This window comes from Myotis yumanensis, unplaced genomic scaffold (assembly GCF_028538775.1).
Source record: "Myotis yumanensis isolate MYYU_CA2020_CCGP unplaced genomic scaffold, mMyoYum1.0.hap1 SCAF_7, whole genome shotgun sequence".
NCBI lineage: Eukaryota > Metazoa > Chordata > Mammalia > Chiroptera > Vespertilionidae > Myotis > Myotis yumanensis.
In genome coordinates, this window is record NW_027223758.1 from 45,359,967 (window position 1) to 45,379,936 (window position 19,970).

Sequence of the window (19,970 nt, forward strand, 5' to 3'; positions counted from 1 at the left end):
GTTCTCATCTGCAGATGCTTCTCATAAAAATATAAACAATGTTGGGGGTAAGAAAGTTCCTGCCTGTCCTCACATCGGTATACAGTTCCTCCAGCCAAAAAGGAGACAAAGGAAGAGCTCCCCGATGCCCCCCCTCCAAAGGAAAAAGCAACAATAAACCACACCAATCAGAGATAAACTCATTGAACTGACTTTGTATATACTCAAGATTTCTCTCTGTTAGGCTCAGCACTAGATACTTTACAGACCTTATCTCACTTCAGGGTCTGTGTATTTGTGAGTATTTATAAGCCCAATAAAAGCCTCACAGATTGCCTGATGAGACCTGGGAAAATAAGAACTGGCCTTCACCTCTGATGAACAGTGGAGATGATATCAACCCCTCCCCCTCCCCCATCTTCTCTGCCCATCCTCCCCCCTCCCCTGCAACCCCCCCAGGAAATCAAGTGCAGCTTTCAACCAGCAGTTACAGGCCAGCCTTCTATCCGCCCCCAATCCCTACTAACGGCCACTTCTGAGATAACTGATGTTCTTCTTAATGACACTGAGGCTTGGTGAGGTTCTTGAATATCTTTTGAATCATTAAAAGAGACATACACGTGTCTGGTATAGATTTGGTGTTCGGTATGTTTTGTTGTACTTGAATTCTATGGAAATAGGTCAGAGAGAGCAGTCTGTTGGTACGTCTAGACCTCTAGGTTAAACAGAATGTTGAATTAAGGGGAACCCCTCCCTTTTCTTCTAGCTAACTGAAGAATTTACTATACTTAAGATAAAGTGGCATTTACCATATTACTCACCCCTGATTTCACCATCAAAAGTTCTTACTCTGTACTTCCCTCCTGTCAAACTGAGCAAAAGAACAGATGCCCCCTCCCCAAAAAGCACACACACAGAAAAAACAACCAAAAAAACCCCAAACAGCTATTTCCCATCATCCCCCCTTGTCAGAATTCAACACAACTGTTAAATCCACCCTTAATAAAGATGCCCAGTTAACAGCTACATCACTGAATTAGAAGTAACTGGCCTGGACTGCAAACCTTGGCCAAATGGCTTTATGCCACAGTACAGTCCCTGTGATTTGCTGATATAGAGGTAGCCCCTAATTTACATTTTACATTTTTTCTAAAACTTTTTCAACTTGATCTACATTTCCTCCCCAAATTAATAAGGTTACACCCCCAAGTACAAAGCCATGTTTCCTAAAGTATCAGAAGCCAGACACCAACAGTGTTGTGGGACTTAAGCCTCCACCTACCGGAGTCCATGTCTCACCTGGAGACTGCAGAGCCACAACCAGCGCCTGGCCCCTGCAAGGGAGGAAGGCCCACTCGCAGCTCTCCCTCCCCCCATCACCTCTAAAGGCCGAGCCCTGGAAGCCAGGGGCTGCCCCAGCAAATGAAGCCACTTCCAGAATCTTTACTTTAGTCTCTACACGGTAAATCCCCTTGCTCTGTCTATGGCAGGCCTGTCTTGATTGAATTCCACTTCTTAGCCAGAAAAATTTTCGTGAAGTTCCAGTGTATTCAGGAACAGGTCATCTCTGTTCAATAGTGTCAATAACCTACTCAAATGAAAAAGTGCATTTTGTGTGTGTGTGAAACACATCAGACTTGAAATGCCAGAGGCGGGGTTCTGTGGAATTACTCACTGTGAGTCTCTGTGCAGACAAGCTGCTCAGTGAAGAAGTGAAACTGACCTTGCAGTTCAGGATACGCCCTGATGGTTTCTGAGGCACCAAGAGGGGATTCCGAAGTCGATGTCAGAGAGTAGGAAGGCTTTAGCACAATGATACTCTCTGGAATATGGCTTTGTACTACGGGGTGGAACCTTATTAATTTGGGTAGAAAATATACACTGAGTTTCAAAAATATGAATCTTTTGCAAAACTTTTAGAAAACATTTTAAAGTATAAATTGGACTAAAGTCTAAATTAGAGAAACACTGAGAACATACTGTGGCATGAAACCGTTTAGTGAAGCTTTACATTTGTGTTTTCAAAGCTTAAAAGAGCAGTGCATTTGGGTCCCCTTAGGACAGGCTGTGGTATGTGATGAATTAATCACTGACCAATCAGAGACTTGAAAGGCAAAAAGGAGTGGCCCTGGGATAATTAGGAGGAGTGCAATCCAAGCAGAGGTCACAGGTAGCACAAGGTCCCAGGAGGGGACAAGCTTGCTATGTTGGAGGATCAGGAATTCAGCCCACGTGGCCTGTGAGCAATGGGCCGGTGGTAAGAGAGGAGGCTTGAACTGTGAGAGGATCAGGCGGTGGAAGACTACATCAGACGGAGGGGTTTGGATATTATCTGAAGAGTGACAGGAAGTATTGGGGGTGACGAGGCAAACTGAACACAACCCCTCTGCAAAGAGCCCAAACTAGAGAGATGACCAAAGTGAGGGGGGAGAAGAGACAGCTGAAGTGTACCCATCTCCTGATGCCCTTCACTCAATCAGTGGGGCTCTGGGAAGTGCAGATGGCATGGGTTCCTGGAATAACATCAAGTGTGACACCACTGCATCACACATGTCATTACATCAGCAAGACCAAAGTCAGCAAAAGACCTTCTCCCTTGACCCTGCCCCAGCCCCCAGACTTAATCCAGCATCTTGCTCCTCCCCAGAAATACTGCCCCAGTCTACTCTCTGTGCTTAGATGTGGGCTTGGGCCCCCAAGCACTGGCAGATTCCATACTTCTTCTGTCAACCACTTTTGGGGACAAGAATACAGGGAACTATCTCTGAATTCTTAATGCATTTCCTCAAGGAAACAGGTTTAGTCAATTCTGCAGCCATACGTGGGCATGTTTCATGATCTGAAGAGGAAAACTCCTGAATATCAGCACCCGAGGCAAATCTGATACTCAACCATTAAAGACCTATTTTTAGAAAGTCAACTACTAAGGGCCAAGCCCCCGCATGAAAGGTCATGTGTTATCTGAGAAGCACGTGTTATCGTGGTCATCAAACAGCTAATCCGGGTGAAGGGTTCCATGGAAGATGCTTGTTATGAAAGCAGAGCGTCCTATAGTGATTACTTCTCTTCAGAAAGTTAAATAAATTGGCATAAATGGCAGAGGGACCATGGACTGAATAACTACATTTTAAATGGCATTTCAAAGAGTCCAATGAAATGACATTACCTGATATTTATTATTAACATTGGCAAAAATGTGCCCTAAGGTTTCTCAGCTTATTTTTCCATGGTAGTGATGACCACATATCAAATACATGGTACATCAAGTACACGGCTCAACAGGAACTGATAGCATCTAGCGCGGTATTGAAAAAAACCTACGTAGACTTCTTTCCTTACTAGCATGACCTTGAGCAAGATACATTCTTTTTTAAAAAATGAATATATTGGAGTGACATTGGCTAATAAAATTAGACAGGTTTCAGGTGTACAATTCTAAAATATATCATTTGATTATTGTATTGTGTGTTTACTACCCCAAGTCAAGTCTCCTTCCATCACCATTTATCCCCCCTTATATCATCTTCTACCTCCTCCCATCCCCCTTTCCCTCTGATAACCATCATGCTGTTGTCTGTGTCTATGAATTTGCTTGTTTTTTGCTTTAATCCCTTCATCTTTTTCACCCAGCCCACAAACCACCTCCCTTCGGGCAGCTGTCAGTCCATAAGTCTGTTTCTATTTTACTTGTTAGTTTATTTTGTTCATTAGATTATACATACGAGTGATATCATATGGTACTTGTCTTTCTCTGACTGACTTATTTCACTTAACATAATGCTCTCCAGGTCCATCCATGCTGTCTCAAAGGATAAGATTTCCTCTTTTTTTTTTCAGCTGAGTAGTACTCCATTGTGTAAGAACAAGATACATTCCTAGACCTTGTTTCTTCATCTGTAAAAGATAAAGATCATCATATTCATCTTTCATAGGGTTGTGATAATTAAATAAGATAATACACTCAACACAGCACATGGCAAAGTTGCATCAATAAACATCAATTCACTTTCCTTTAGCTTTCTACTTCTTACAGTATCCAATATTTTTAGCAAACTAAGAGTTTTCATTTTTTTTTTTGGTACATTTATTAACACCATCCAATGGCATATAAGCAAAACAGCTGGAATTTTTATCTGTTCACAACTGTATCTTCAGCACCTAGAAAAGTAGCTGATTATAGTAGGTGCTCAATAAATAGTCACTCAATGGATGAATGGGAGGTTATAGTGACATAAGGTTGAATTTGAAGGTGAATTATCTTGAGAGCTGAATTGTCTGATATGTTTTTGATGGAAGAGATATATTCTGAGAGTGCATTCAGATAATCAACTTGCAACTGCAGCCAACTTACAAAATAAATTATCAAAATCATAAGTACAATGGTTCAACTATATATATGATGCTTCCACCTCAAATAAAGCATTAATGAGAAAATTCTGGTCCCAACAGTTCTAGGACCAGCAGGAAATCAATGATCCCCATGAAAGTAGGAACCAGCATATATAAGACGTGCCTTTAACTCAACTTCAGGCTACACGGGCACCTCTCCAGTCCTCACCTCTCCAGGGCTAGGGCTGCCTCAATATCTGAGCAGTTTGGAATTAATCAGAGAGACCCCAGCACAGAAGAAAACATGCTAGGACAAAGAAACCCATCTCAGGTTGTGGAGAAAAAGGAACACTTGTGCACTGCTGGTGGGAATGCAGACTGGTGCAGCCACTATGGAAGGCAGTATGGAGGTTCCTCAAAAAATTGGAAATGGAACTCCCATTTGACCCTGTGATCCCACTTCTAGAAATATATCCCAAGAAACCAGAAACACCAATCAGAAAGGATATATGCACCCAGATGTTCATAGCAGCACAATTCACCATAGCTAAGATCTGGAAACAGCCTAAGTGCCCATCAGTAAATGAATGGATTAGAAAACTGTGGTACATCTACACGATGGAATACTATGCTGCTGTTAAAAAGAAGGAACTCTTACCATTTGCAACAGCATGGATGGAACTGGAGAGCATTATGCTAAGTGAAACAAGCCAGTCAATGAAGGAAAAATACCACATGATCTCACTCTTTCATGGATAATTAAGACCATTACAAACTTTTGAACAATAATAGATACAGAGGCAGAGCTGCCTCAAACTGATTGTCGGACTGCAGTGGGAAGACCAGGGAGGGTTGGGGGACTGGAGGGAGGGGAGTAAGAGATCAACCGAAGGACTTGTATGCATCCATATAACCATAACTAATGGACATAAGACACTGAGGGGTAAGGGAGGGCAGGGGCTTGTTAAGGGCGGGGGGGGGGGGGGAAGGACACTTATGTAATACCCTTTGTAATACTTTTAGCGAAAAATAAAAATTAAAAAAAAAAAAAGAAACCCATCTCAGTCAGAAAACTGAGGATCAGGAAATGGCTCTGCCACCAAGAAGCTGTATAGTTTTGGGCAAGTCATTTAATGTATGGTCAAGTAGGCCTTGGTTTCATCGTGCTCAAATGTCCAGCAAGAGCCTAGTTTATCTCTACAAGTTGAAAAATCCCATGCGTGGACCATGGTGGCCCCATGGCCTTGCTGCTGTGACATGACATGTATAGAAACCACAGATGATAATAGGAGGAGTAAATAAGGAAGAAAAAGTCACTCCATCCTTTTTTCCCTCCAAGAACTACTGCTCATGATAGTTCACATCTGGCATGCCCCAATGGTAATCATTTGCAAGGTTCAAAAACCTTGAACCTTGGAAGTGGAATAAGGAGCTTTATCTTCAAAAGGAAAATTAAAGGCCTGGAGCAGACCACTTGGGACCTTTTTATTACACCTGGATAATGGCAGGTATTATTACTCTATCCAGCAGTATGTTTTTATGAATAGGCTAACACATACCCTCAGGCTATAAAATCATGCTTTAGGATATAACATGTTGATTCAGAAACAAAATAAAATACTGTTTGCATGGTAGGTTTTTAATGAAAAGTCTAAAAATGCATCTATTTAACAAACCTCTTATTTTTATAGAGCCGGCCTTAAAAAAAAAAAAAAAAAAAAGCCTGCTTTTAAAAAGAAAAAAAAATCTAACTATGGGTGGTCTCATACCTAGAAGTGGTACAAGAATCCTTTGTCAGCCCATGTGTCTTAATTTTGGGTATGGAAAATGTGGTCACCGTAATTATAAGCCAGAGAAAGTAAAAAGTTTTAAAAATTCTGTGCAGGAGGGGAGTAATAATTCGTTAGCATTCAATAAAACTGTAATTTAACACTTGGAGTTGGGGAAACAAGTTAAGTCGGCTCGCGTGAATTGCTCGTACTCCGCGGGAGCCGTCTTAACTCGGTTCATATAGATTTGCGGTGGAGTGCGGGAAACGTGTAAACTCGGGCCGATTGTAACTGCGTATTACCAAATATTTGTTTGTTTGCCGTTCACAAAGATACCTACCTGCGTATGCGAACCGTTTCATACCCATTGGGGTAATAGGTATCATAAAAATCCCTGATTTTGCGCGGGAAACCTAAATAATTGCCCGCGCCATCTTATATTTTGGCGGGAAATTCACCCCACACCGGAGTGTTAACCAGCTTTTAGGTATGTAATAATCAACATTAAAATTATAGCACTTGACAATTTTCTGTTTTACCTTATGGCTATTTTTCGAAGTATCTTAGTTTCTCAACAAGACGTAGGCTCCTTGAGAACAAATGCAGTGTTTCCCATGTCCCCATACCTTCTACTCAACCCGGTATATAGTTTGTTTTTTGTGCTCAATGAACCACAAAGAATGTTTCAGGAAAATTAGGCAAGAAATAATTCAGGGTAAGAGGAAATCAATGTGTAACTTGTTTCAAAGCTATTCTCTGAGGCTTAAAGATATTTCAAATACATACTTTCAAAGGTTCAGTTATGGAAAAAGTTCATTGGTGAGGGTTCTGAAATGGGATTGAGCCCCCAAAAGAGTCAATACTAATTAACTATTGATAAAGGAAGTAGGGGGATGTTTCATTGGAACTTTGTCATTTGGTTACGAAAACCGGTCTCCTGATGGAAAGGCATAGGGAGGGTCTACACCGTGATACGGCTCTCTCTATAGGGTTTTGGGGGCCTTGAAATGAAAAGATCAAAGCCCAATGTGGAAAATTAATGAGAGCTGAGCATTGCTTGCAGTTAATATGCTTAGTTAACTCGGGCAGCAAGAAAGAACTAAGGGGCCTTATCACACAGGATAAGATACCAACGCAGTTCCAGAAGCATTATAGCAATGGATTCCTCTGGGCTAGGACTTACTCCGTTTCTTGGATTTCTTAAATTGCACATTACAACCTTCTTTTCCTCTTAACCATTAACATTATACATGTAATTATTCATATAAATCCCAATATTTTAGATATAAACTCCATCTCTCAGCCTGCACCTCACAACCAGAAGTGGCAAAAAAAAAAAAAAATAATTATTGTATCTTTGGATTTCTTGGAACAGAAAATAGGATGATTATAAATACAGATGAGAAAAAGTTTCCTGAAATGGGTCAGGTAATTATGGCTTAGTGGCATGTGGCTGCCAAACGCCTTTGGTTGAAATTGATTTTACAGTGTCTTAGGTTCGAAAAGCTGGGCTTCTTCTAAGGAGGCTTCAGTGGCCAAGGGCATGGCAGGTGACTCCAACCTGGGCTCAAGCCCCACCCCCTGTCCCTTCAGCGCTGTGCCACTGTTAACCGATCATTCACTCCCTCTGAGCTTCGGCTTCCTGCCCTGGGGATGAGGAAAGGGTTCCTACCTGCCCGTGGTTTTCAGGACTGAGACAGTGAGTGCAAGGCAAGCACTTAGCCTGTTGTCTGGCATGTGGTGAGGGCTCTCTACCTAGTGGCTATTTCTGTCACCATGGTCTGCTGCTGTCTGTCCTGCTGGGCCGGTACAGGATGCAATGGCCTGCCCACCTGTGCCTGCGTTTTCTGTGACGTTTCTGGGGGAGGGGGCTGCCTGAGAGGAATAATGACTGGGAGGTGAGGGGCAGCTGCCGGGAGAAGGGAGAAGGAAAGGGGAAAAGGGAGGAGAGCTTTCATAAGATAATGTCATATTCAACCTCTCATTCCCATCCTCCTCCAATCATCACCAAATACTTTAATTTCAAATAAAAACCATAATCAGCAGACACGGAGAGGTGAAATGTGTAGTTGGAGAGAGGCATTCTCCTGTTGGCAAGTGGGGGCAGGGGGTAGAAACGAAGTACAAACAGGCAAAACACTCCAGTTATATTTGCCTGTCTTCTTCGGTCTGCTGTGGGATTTTCTCTGCAGAAAATTCCTATGTTTTTTAATATTGGGTCAAAAGTGGATTTTATTTGAGCTCTTCAGGTTTTTCAGTCTTTATTTGGTAAGAAAGCAGTTACAACAAAGCAAAGTAGTTTCAGGTTAAGGAAAGGAGAGCTGAGATGCTGAAGGAAGAAGGCTCAACTTGGCAATGATGTGTACCTGCACCGCGCCAACCCACGCACAGACACACTGAAGATACGCCCATACACACACACAAAGACACACACTGATAGGCAGATACACACAGATAGATGTACCGACACACACAGTTGCAGATGCACACACACAGATAGACACACTCAGGCACACATGCACATACACATAGACACAGGCATACATGGATAGACCCATATACACATAGGCACACACAGACACATACACACATACAGGTACACACACGTAGACACAGACACACACGTATACACACACATCCCTATCCAGGTTCGGCCCACCAATCCTATGATGTGGGTGGCAGAATCTTACCTTCCCTCCCTTTTTTATCCAGAAAATTCAGACATTTCCAACCACACATGGGGTAAATATGGTAGTAGAACCAAAACCAAAACAATAACAACAACACCAAAAAGACGCGAAGCATCTTTTCAAGAAAATAGGTCTCCAATGACATTTTCAAGGACCAATTCAAAACCTTCACTACTCGAGAGGCACACACCTCACTATCTCAGCCATGCTCCCGGGTTGTTTGTTTGGGTTTATTTTTGCCTTCGCCCTGCAGGGCCTCGCAGATGTGACATGGTGATTTAATTCTGCACAGACTTCGCCTCCCTCTCAGTTCTTAGAATGTAGGTAGATACCACTACCGGTATTCTTAGAGCTACACAGCCTCCCACACCCGATATAGTGAAGAGAACCCACATTTCATTGGAATCCCTACTTTTAGTTATTTGCAGGTTTTTCTTTACAACACAGGAAACCAAATATGAGGCACTGTTGTAGATACTGATAAATGGGCTCCTAAAATGTTCTCTGTGGCTGGCCAAACAAAAACTGACTTATATCCAAAAAGGGACATCATGGTTTCCCCCGTACACCTTGCAGAGGAGAGTAAGAGTCTAGACAGTGTTGTCAGGTGTCAAAACTTACACAGGACAACAGATGTGGTTAAAGGCACCTGTGAAAGGACTTGCAAGTTTCTTCCTATCATCCCAGGTGGCAAGATAGTCAAGAACCAAAGAGGAGAAAGACCTGACAGTGGGCCACGTGATGGGTGGAAAATTAAGCTGTGAAGGGAGGGGTGGCATTCACACCAAAGGGCTGCACCTGCTGAGTCCTCAGCCCCCTCAGCAGGGTGTTCAGAATAAGTCAGGCACCTGTCACGTGCAGTGGGCGGTGAACAGGCAGTGCTTTGGGGCAGCGAGGGAAAGGTGCAGACCCCCTCCTCAGAGATGTCTGCTCTGATATCCAAGTCACAGAGGGACAGGAAGCCTCTAGGACTCGGGCTGACTTTCCCAACCAGGCTATCTGCACCTTGACCTTGAATGTATACAAATAAGAAAAGTCCATTTTTTTTTCATCCAAGGCTGACACTTAAGACTTTCCACAAGATGGCCAAAGTGTCTTGAAGCCCAGATTCCTGAAAGTCTTTCAAAAGATACTAACCATAATTCATCTTTATAAATCCCACTTCCCCCTCCACCCCAACACAGGGTAGCTGGGTGATCTCCTGAGATTTATAGCAAAGAAAGCGGGTGATTCTGTGTGACTTCTCTAAATGAGTGGTTTTTTGAAATAAGCTTCTTTCAAAAGGAAGTTCATTATTCATTCATTCACTTAATGTTGGCAGCACAATTCTATGGCAACGCACTTTACTAAGATTTTGAAGACCTGATTGTGTCGCTAACCAGGAAAACAACCTGAGGCCACTTCCCCAACTTCCCTAACCTTCCTGTGTCTCAGTTTACTGATCTCTAAAATGGTCAGGTCTGGATAAGATGGTTTCTCAGGTTTCAGCCTTAGCACTTTGGGTCAACAAGTTTATGTGGATTTTACTCTATGAAAGACACCCGCTTAATGCCACGAAGGAGCAAAACATGCAAAGACATGGTTGCGACCTCATCCTCTTTACAGTGTCTTTGCTTGACCATGTTTCCAAATGTCCATCATAGGTTATGTTGACTAGGCATCAAATTTCTGTCTTCCTTTAAACATATGCCTCTCTTTGATGTTGAGAGATTTTCAGTCAAATGGGCCCACTCTGATCTGCACAGGTGGAGCCCAGCATCCCCACATTCACCTGGCTCCCCATTTCCTCCACAGCCTGGATTTCATGGCATCAACACCATCAGGAGCTCTCTCTCCAAGGGCTACATGGGCCTGCGCTGCCAGATTGGGGGATTCTAGAAGGCGGGGTGATTCCTGATCCTTGCTCCCCAAAGCGGATCCTCCCTCCTCCCTCAAGAACAAGCGTCCTGGCCAGCAGCCTGCAGCCCGGGGATGAGAAACTTGTTTTAAAATCTGTGCATGTCGGCCCTGTCACCATGCGGGCTCAGGCAAACAGGCTGCCCTTGGGCAGAACAGCTTTGCTAATCAATCATGCTTCAGGGAAGCGGGTGGTGTGTCCGCGGGCCCACTTTGCCGTGACCAAGCCCGTATGACAACATCTGAGTGTGAATGAAAAAACAACAGTCTGCCTTCCATGTCCACTGCAGGGGGACCAAGACACGGTTTTATTTAAAAATAACTCCTCTTTCCCGAGCACTGAAAGCAAGCCTAGGGCATCAGGAGAATCCCTCTTTCAAGATTTACTAGTGACTGAGATCAGGAAACAGAGCTCTCAACTTGAACAGCGATGTCGCACAAAGAACAAGATAAAACTTGCGGGATGTGCCGCGAGTATTCAGAAATAAATGAACTATTTCTAATGGTTAAAAAAGAGCCTCCTGAGAAGATATCACACGGGATTGTGCTGTCTGAATGTGGCAACTAGCAAGCAGAGCAAATTAATGTCATTTGAAGCTAAGATGTAAGACACAAGTCCCTACTAATGAAATGTAGTTATGGAAAGAGGTCAAATTTGTTGTCACAGACTGGGTGCACAACCTGCTAGTTGGGAAAAGTTATGAAACTTCTCTAAGTCTTAAAACACACACACACACACACACACACACACACACTTTACATATATAAATAAAGTGGGGCCAATATCACTTCAATGTACAGAACTGTTGTGAGAATTAAGTGACGCACTATACATAAACTGTATCTATGCTATAAACACAATAGAAATATAAAGATTTCTATAATAGACATATTTATTCAAATGCATGTCACTTATTCAAAATGATTTGATTTCTAGTATTTTGTCTTTTGGTTATTTTAGGGATAAGTTTCTAATGAATTCAGTTTAGATGCATTTCTTATCTAAACTATTTACACATTTTCAAAGCTCCTACACAAGTGACAGAAGAACACACGCTTAAAATAACCAGAGAAGTGGCACCACAGAAATAGACGAGATAGATCATTTTAAAAGCATTTACCCTTTGCCCCAGCAGCACACTTTTGGTCATTTATCCTGCTCACAAGTGAACTGACTACTGAACAAGGTTGTCCATTGGGGCATTATCTGTAATATCAAAAGATTGGATATTACAGGTGGCCATCAACAGGGTGGTTAATGTGTAGAAGATAGTTATGTAGTGACCTCCGATGAATGGCTCCTCCCACTATTCACTCCCTCGTGGAGGTCCTTCCCACACTGACTCCTTATGACCCAATTTAGTTATGAAACATTAGCCAACGTGATGCAAGCAGAGGCTCCATTGCCCTTCAGGATTGGGGCATAATCCCTGTCTGCTTTTGGAATCCAGTCACCATGTGAGGAAACTTGGGCTAGTCTCCTGCAGCTACAAATTCCAGCTAGCAGCCAGAATCTACAACTGATAAGTGAATGACGCCATGGTGGGCCACCGAGCCCCAGCCAAGCTATCAAGTGGCATCATTCATGAGTAAATCCACGCAAAACGGCTCAGCTGACCCCATCCAAAGAGCTCAACCCAGGCGTGTGAATAAATAAAATCACGGTTGTTTAAGCCTCTAACATATGAAGCAGTTTGTTATGTAGTAATAGATAATCATAGTATCCTACCTCTGAAGAAAGGAAAAGGATACACTCTATGGACTCCCATGCTAAGGTCTCCAAGATAAAGTGTCAAATTAATAGGCCAAGTGAAGAGCAAGACCAGTAGTATACTGCCTTTTGTTTAAAAAGCAACACACACACATATATATATACCATATATATATATATGGTAAGGAGACACTGGATACATACATACTCAAGAAATTAACATACATAGTTACTTGTTTCAATGGATAATGGGGTAGTGAATTGAGTAGATGGGGACACAGGAGGAAGTGATAATTATCAATATATATCTTTTTAAATTGTTTCAGTATATAAACCATGTGAATATATTACCTATTCAGAAATAATAATTTATTTAAAAAGTGAATAACCAGGCTAAGCCAAGATAGAAATGACAAAGCTTAAATAAGTTGAATTTCACATTGATTATTATCATCCTACCATGATGCCATCCTTCCTAATTGTCTTCCTTTGAACACGAATAATCCTTCCTTTGCAATACGTATGGTTATTTGCACACACCTTTTACTTCCCCTGATAGATTGTAAGTGCTCTGCAAGCAGAGACCACATCGCATGCATTTTTTTGTACCTTCTGCAACTGATAAGCATAGTGCAGGTACAGTAAGTACTCAATAAAGAAATGGTTGTTGAGTCAAAGAAATAAATAACATTCTGATACCACTAAATGTCTCCATTGTTAATGCTGGTGAGTTATATGAAATCTTCAACAGCCTAACTTCTTCCATCTGTTCACACACTCCACACACCATCTTTGAGGGAAATGGTAAGCATTTAGTATGAGTTAGGTATTGCGTCTCTCACATATATACTTAGATCTGCTGGGCACAGCACATACAAAAGCTAAATTTGAATGCCACGAAAGGGGAAAAAAGCTAAGCAAACCCCCATTTAGAAAGACAACAACAACACCCATTTGACTAGAGGAAGTCTAGAAAAAGAAAGATCTTTTATTATTTCTCATAAGTAACAAATTTCACTTCTGTAGTTGAGTAACCAACAGCCTGTAGCAAAGTAACTGCAAAGTAGGCTGGGGATCCAGATAAGCGGGGCTGTGGGAACGGAGAGCTGGATGCTCCCTGTCCAACCCTCAGGGCCCCGGAGAACTCGGCACTCAGGCCATGGTGTACTTTTTCTGTTGTGACTACAGCATTTCTACGAAAGAGGAGACCACAGCTTTCTCTGTAACCCATTTCGGGGTTTGACAATTCTCACTGGAAATCCTCACTTACTTTGAACCTGTACCCTTCTCACTGTGCCCCACCCGGTTCCCCTTCTATTATAGTTCACTGTCTCCAGGTCTGATCCCTGGGGAAGTGTAATTTCTTCGAGGAAGAAGTCTGGGTCACCTCCATGACTGTGTCCTCATCCCTCCCTCCAGGACAGTGGTTCTCAACCTTCCTAATGCTGCGACCCTTTAATACAGTTCCCCAGGTTGTGGTGACCCCGAACCATAAAATTATTTTCGTTGCTACTTCATAACTGTAATTTTGCTACTATGAATCATAATGTAAGTATCTGATATGCAGGATGTATTTTCATTGTTACAAATTGAATATAATTAAAGCATAGTGATCAATCACGAAAACAATATGTAATTATATATGTGTTTTCCGATGGTCTTAGGCGACCCCTGTGAAAGGGTCGTTCGACCCCCAAAGGGGTCACAACCCACAGGTTGAGAACCGCTGCTCCAGGATGTGCTGGGCCAGTGTGCAGAGCCATCCCAACCCTTGTGCGTCCTGTACTGAGCCACTGGGCAGCATCACAGTCTTGGCACTCTGCCGGGGCTCCATGAACACAACACCATGGGCGATGACGAGGTAGGAGGTAAAGTACTAATTATTAAAGGACATGTATGAGTAAGGATTGCAACTAAGGGTGTGGACACAATTGTCTCAACAGAGGCAGGGCATCTCCCCCCTATAAGCTCCCACCATCTTAGTCTCTCCCATATCAAATAATTCCTATTCCTTACCTTCCCCCAGATTTCATTTCATAGGTTTTTTTATCTGCTGCACTGTTCTCTGCAATGCTGCTCTCCTACCCCCCAATAGCTATGGCAGTGGAGCCTCTGTCACTGCCGAGGTCAACATTGGGAGGTTCTGCAAGGGAAAGAAAGGTAGGAGGAAAGCTGAGGTTGGCAATGTAAAATCTATGCATGCTTTTGCTACCACAGATCAACAAGCATTGGCTATGTGCTTTCTATGTGCAGAGCGGGGTTAGATGCTGTCTAACTCGGAGAGATAAAAGAGTAAGACATCACCTGTGCTGCTTAGCAAGGGGGACATCCATAAGATGGGATTTAAAGAAGAGAATGTTGGCTTGGATCTGCAGAGCTCACTGAAGGGGAAGGCAGGTGTGCAGCCATCAGGACCAGGTAGAATGGAGACAGTGTGAATGGTGGAGGAGGGAATCCGTGAGCAGGTGGAGGAAGCCTGACTGCTGATTCCTGGACACAGAGAAGAAAGGGGAAGATGACCCAGGAGAAAAGGAAAATGGCACCACTCCTGTCAGAGGCAGAGCGCGCTCACTGGGAGCTGGTTGGCTCACTCACAGGACATGTTGAATTTTGGAGAAAACAAGAGGAAATTGAGTACTAAACAGATAAGAAAATAAGACTTGGGATATAGTTTTATCATTGAAGCCATGAAGAAAAATGGCCTTTTTGAAGAAGCAAGGGCATAGAGGAGAAGAGGACAAATGAATGGCTCGGGGACCTCCTCTCGGATGGCCATCCCAGCTCTGAGGGCTCAGCATGATGATGGAGGAGGGAGAGGCGTGGAGAGGCGATGATGTCAGCATGGAGGGAGGCAGGGTCCCCTAAAAGGCAGGGCCTGTCCCATTCATCTTTGTGTAGATCCATGCAACTGAGCACCCAGTAGGTGCTACATAAATACTTTCTGATTGTTTGTAGGGGACATAGAAATGCAGTCCTCAGAGAAGTGGGGAGAAAACAGTGGCAGAACCACACCACACACATCAAAGGAGAAGAATTCAGATGGTGAGGGGCTAATGCTGTGGGGAGAATGACAAGATCTGAAAGCCAAGGGTCACAGTGAGGGCTCCCGCCTGCGGGGTCACCAGAGAGCTGGGCGGGTGACCAGTCACAAGAGCTCTGCCTGGACATAGCGTCTGCACACACCATCAGGGTGATGTTGCCCTATTTAGTGTGAAATAAATCCCCGGGATTTATCACATTTTCAATTTAAGTTCGACTGTGAGATCTGGAAACTTTAATACCAGTCTGAAAGGAAACTTGAAATATTCAAACTTGCACAAACTTCCTTGATACTGTCCGGTTATTCTAACCTCAACTTTGGAAAAAGGAGAAACTGACATGGGAATTACCTTAAAAAAAAAAGATATTCGTAGACACTGGCAGTTTATTTCACACGGAGCAAAGGTACTCGATTAGAGGGATTCTCTACAAGGAGAACTGAAGATCTAAGTCAATATCCCCACCTGCTCCCGGTCCCGCCACCGGGCCATTATGCCTTCCGCTCTGCAGACGGGCATCCGCCAGGCAATTCTGCCTTATTTGTGCAAGTTGAGAGGCCACCTGTCGTGGAATAGACTCACGCGTTAAACAAAGTGAGCAGTTCTTGTTTCTCTGCTCCCCATATGATTTTTTTTTAACACAAAGCACTCACTTTCACCTTGAGCAGGTTTACAAAATGCTGACTCGGAAGAACTGGTGCAAACAAGGCTATCTTTTGTTTATGAAGATTGTTAACAGCCCACTCCTCGAAGGACCCCTCTTTTCCCCCAAGACTGGTGAATTAATCCACCCACGCTTTTCTGCTCTTTCCCTGGCTGTTCAGAGCTGAAGTGGAGAAATATGGTTTTACAAGGGGACAATGTATATTTGTGCTAAAAACAGGCACCATGCAACTCCAGAGAAGGGAGCCAAAAAACAAATACCAGGCGCAGGAAACAGCGTGAGTAAAGGCAAAGTCGAGGAGAAGGAAAGCATGCCATTTCGGAGGACTCTGTCTGGGGTGAGGAGGGTACAGGATAGAGAACTGGGTTGAAGACTTGCAGTCAAGGAGGCTGGGGAGTGGGGAGGGTCTTTGTGGAGTATTTGAATGAACGGACTTGGGCAGGTCAGCCTCTTCTGAGAACTGGGACCAGGGAATACAAAGGTCACAGAGGGAGGACAGCAGCCCGCAGGAGGCCCCAGCAGCAGGTCACGGCCAGTCCCATCGGCTTGCACAGTGTCGAGGGAAGGGACCCACAGTGGAGCTAAACCTCCAGATAACCTCCATAAGTCCCTGCTCTGCCTGGGGGCTCAGAGTGGCGTTTGGTCTCGGAATTAGTGTCAGTTCAGTCCAGTAATCCCTGAAAGGTCTGTTTCCTCTTCCCCAGTGTCCATCACCCTGGTGAAAGGCTGGGAGAAAGATTAATAGCATAAATGTCAACAGAGTAGCAGGATCCTCCCTCAAGGGGACCCGGTCTTCTCCTCATTCAAGGTGTTTTGGGTCTCTAAATTGACTCAGGTCTGGGAATTGATTGAGGGTCCATGACTCTCTGTCTTTATGATCCAAGTTAAGCTTATCTTCACTTGGTTTAGAATTCTTCTGACTACACAGATCAAGTAAGAATTTAGTAGACTGACCATCTATTTCACTTGCCCATCTATTGCATCAGGAGCACAGAATTTGAGTGGAAGAAAATGAGGTATTTGTGTTTGGATATAGAAAAAAGTAAGCCCTGGGTGGGTAGCTCAGTTGGTTAGAGCATTGCCCCCATATGCCAAGGTTGCAGGTTCAATCCCTAGTCAGAGCACATACAAGAATCAACCAATGAGAGCATAAATAAGTGAAACAACAAATCAATGTCTCTTTCTCTCTCTCTCTCTCTCTCTCTCTCTCTCTCTCAAATCAATTTTAAAAAGCTATTTTAAAAAAGAAAAAAAATGAGAAGATGGAACCCAACGTGACTGAGATATGGGAACCAGGATGAGTGTCCACATTACCAGATTCTAGGAGGGCTTGGTTTGGGGGAGGAAGAGGCAGAGCCAAGTTCAACCTGGTGGTGGATTATCACATGGATGTGACCAGCAGGGAGTTGGGAATATGTGAGGGAAATAGGAGAGCTCTCAGGTATGGAGTTGAGGGTTTTGGAACAACCTGCATACAAGTAAAAAAGGTTTAGAGGAAGTCGGTGAGATCCCCAGGAAAGAGAAAAGAGATAGATGAGTATTAGGCTTGCGTGGGGACAGATGTCTGGGCTGACCCCAGTGGGAGCACAAAGAAAAGCTGGTGAGTTGGACAGAGATGGGCTGGTTGGCAAGATCAGAGGCAGAATCAGGCTTGTGTAATAGAAGCGAGAAGGCCTAGTGTTTAAAGAGAGACGTTGCCCCGGGTTCCAACTGCTACAGAAGAGGAAAACAGCATGGCTCTGGAGGTCCTCGGAAATTGGTGTGTAATCCCCTATAAAACAGCTGTTTTATTAGACGACAGAAACAGAAGGCCCCTGGCGGGGTAGGGGAGGGAGGGGCGTGAAGAAGCGGGTTAGAGAGAGATCACCAGCTTTTAAGAAGCTTAAAAACATGGGGAGGAGACGTGAAGGCCGTCCAAAGGAGCAGCAGAATTAAAGTCAATTTCCCCCCAGGATTTCAGAGACTTATGTACACTTGTGGGCAGTGAAGGTTCTAGAACTAGAAGGCTGGGGATCCCTGGAAGGGCCTGGATTACTCCAACGAGACAAGAGGGAGAGGTGGTTTGTAGAGGCCTTAGCAGAGGAAGGCTTCAGGCCCAAGAAAGAATAATCTTTTATTCCTTACAAAATAGTCACTGTAAGATTAGCACCGAGTCTTTATTATCTTATTGCTGGCTTAAAATTTCATTCCCATGTCATGCATTCCAAGTATGTCTGCTTAAAACTTCCTTAATTTATAACATCCTCATCAGCAATTAGTTTCCAGCCACAATTCTATGAGCAAATATATTCATTTAAATGCCTATTGCTCTTTTGTGAATGAATTACAAAGAAACCGAACTCCTAAAGAAAGACACGGGATTACAAGATAATTATTTTATCTGGGTTTCAGTTCAGTCATATGTCTCCGAATGAGCTTATCTTGCCCATAAGGCTTCTATTTTCCTTTCAGTTCATTCCCCCCTCCCTCCCCGCCACACACACACACACCATGCCATTCATACAGCGGGTCAAATTTTTTATTTTCTTGCCATTCACTTCTGCAGGACTCCACTAAAGAAATCCGTGGCTTCCCACAAATCTTTGAAGATTTGGCCCCTCCTGTCACTGCTCAGAGCCCACAGGCTCCATCTCACCCGTGATCTCATTGTTTCTGACCCAGTTCCCAATCTCCAACCCTCTCTTGACTTCATTCACCTGGCCCCAAATATCAAGTTTTATGCTCAAACGTTGCTCAGTTCTCCCTGTGTCCCTTCGTCATTTTGTGACCTCTTTCTTTGAGTCTTTCCAAAGCTTTCAGAAAACTGCCTCTCGAGAGTGACTGCTCTTGTTTTCTTTTGACTCAAACCTGCATCTTGACTCATGCCCACAGGAATCTCTGTGTGGCATCCTTTATTTCCAGTTTTAAGCCATCTCTGTTTTTTAAGTGGTCACTGTTAACCTTTAACTTAAATTCCCTTTGATGGAGCACTTTCTACGTTGTATTTTAGAGCATCTGGCCTTACTTGAGTCCTTCAGACATGAACAGTGAAATAGGCACTTCACAGCGTGGCTTCTGGCCTTGTTCTCACTTGTTTGTCATCTCTGTCTTTACACAGCTCATGGCCCACTCAACACAGCCCGCTATGCCAAGACCCCTCTGACAGCGGCACCGGGGGAAGCTCTCCGATCATGAAAATCAGGGGATGCATCTCCTGGGACTATCCTGTCCTCCCATAAGTTTTATCCCAATGCAATCAAGTTTTACCAGAAATGTAATCTGTTTGCTTTGGGTGCGGGGGGGGGGGGGGGGGGGGATTTTAATGAATACACTGGTAGAATATGGCATTTCTAGTTGCTCTCTATTGTTAGGGACAACTCCTAAGTGGCCCTAAAAATAGTGCACTTAATAGTTTTGAAAATTCTGAGTTATTCCAAAAGAAAGGAAGAAAGGAAGGAAAGTGAGATGCTTGAAATGGCCACATGAAGTAGGGTGTCCCATTTTGGGGATCAGAAAAGCCAGGCTAGACAATGACTCTCCTGGTAATAAGTGGCCATGAGCCACACCTGGGACCCAGGTACATATCTGGATTCCAAAGTTTATCAAATATATGTCACTACCTTATATGGATGAAAAAGTATGGAAAGGAATTGCAGGAAGGGGCTGTGAGAGAGAAACAACATATGGGAATTTCAAATCTGTTTAGATCCACATCCCCTCATTTGTACATTGCTCTTGAGTAGGACTAAGCGGCCTGAATTCTTACAGGCAGTGAAAAGGAAAAGCAGGTAAACAGATCCATGCTGACTGTATATGTTACACTCCCTCCCCAAACTGTAAAGGTTGGTTTCAGATTCTTAAATAAAAATATGTCAAAACAGTAAAACAGGCCAATCTCTCACTCTTACAGCGAGT

The 19,970-nt window shown here is 43.6% G+C and overlaps 1 protein-coding gene across 5 annotated transcripts in view; it reads right to left on the reverse strand.

The window, feature by feature from the left end:
* Positions 1-19,970, reverse strand: part of BCL2 (BCL2 apoptosis regulator) — a 164,372-nt gene that overhangs the window by 54,874 nt on the left and 89,528 nt on the right. Inside the window, exon 4 of one of the 5 annotated variants that reach the window (XM_070420414.1) lies at positions 3,318-3,873. The exons of the other annotated variants lie outside the window; for them this stretch is intronic. Coding sequence (XP_070276515.1) covers positions 3,784-3,873 — 90 coding nt within the window. The 3' untranslated portion in view covers positions 3,318-3,783. Of the gene's footprint in view, positions 1-3,317; positions 3,874-19,970 lie in introns of those variants that run through there. 5 annotated transcript variants of the gene reach the window in all.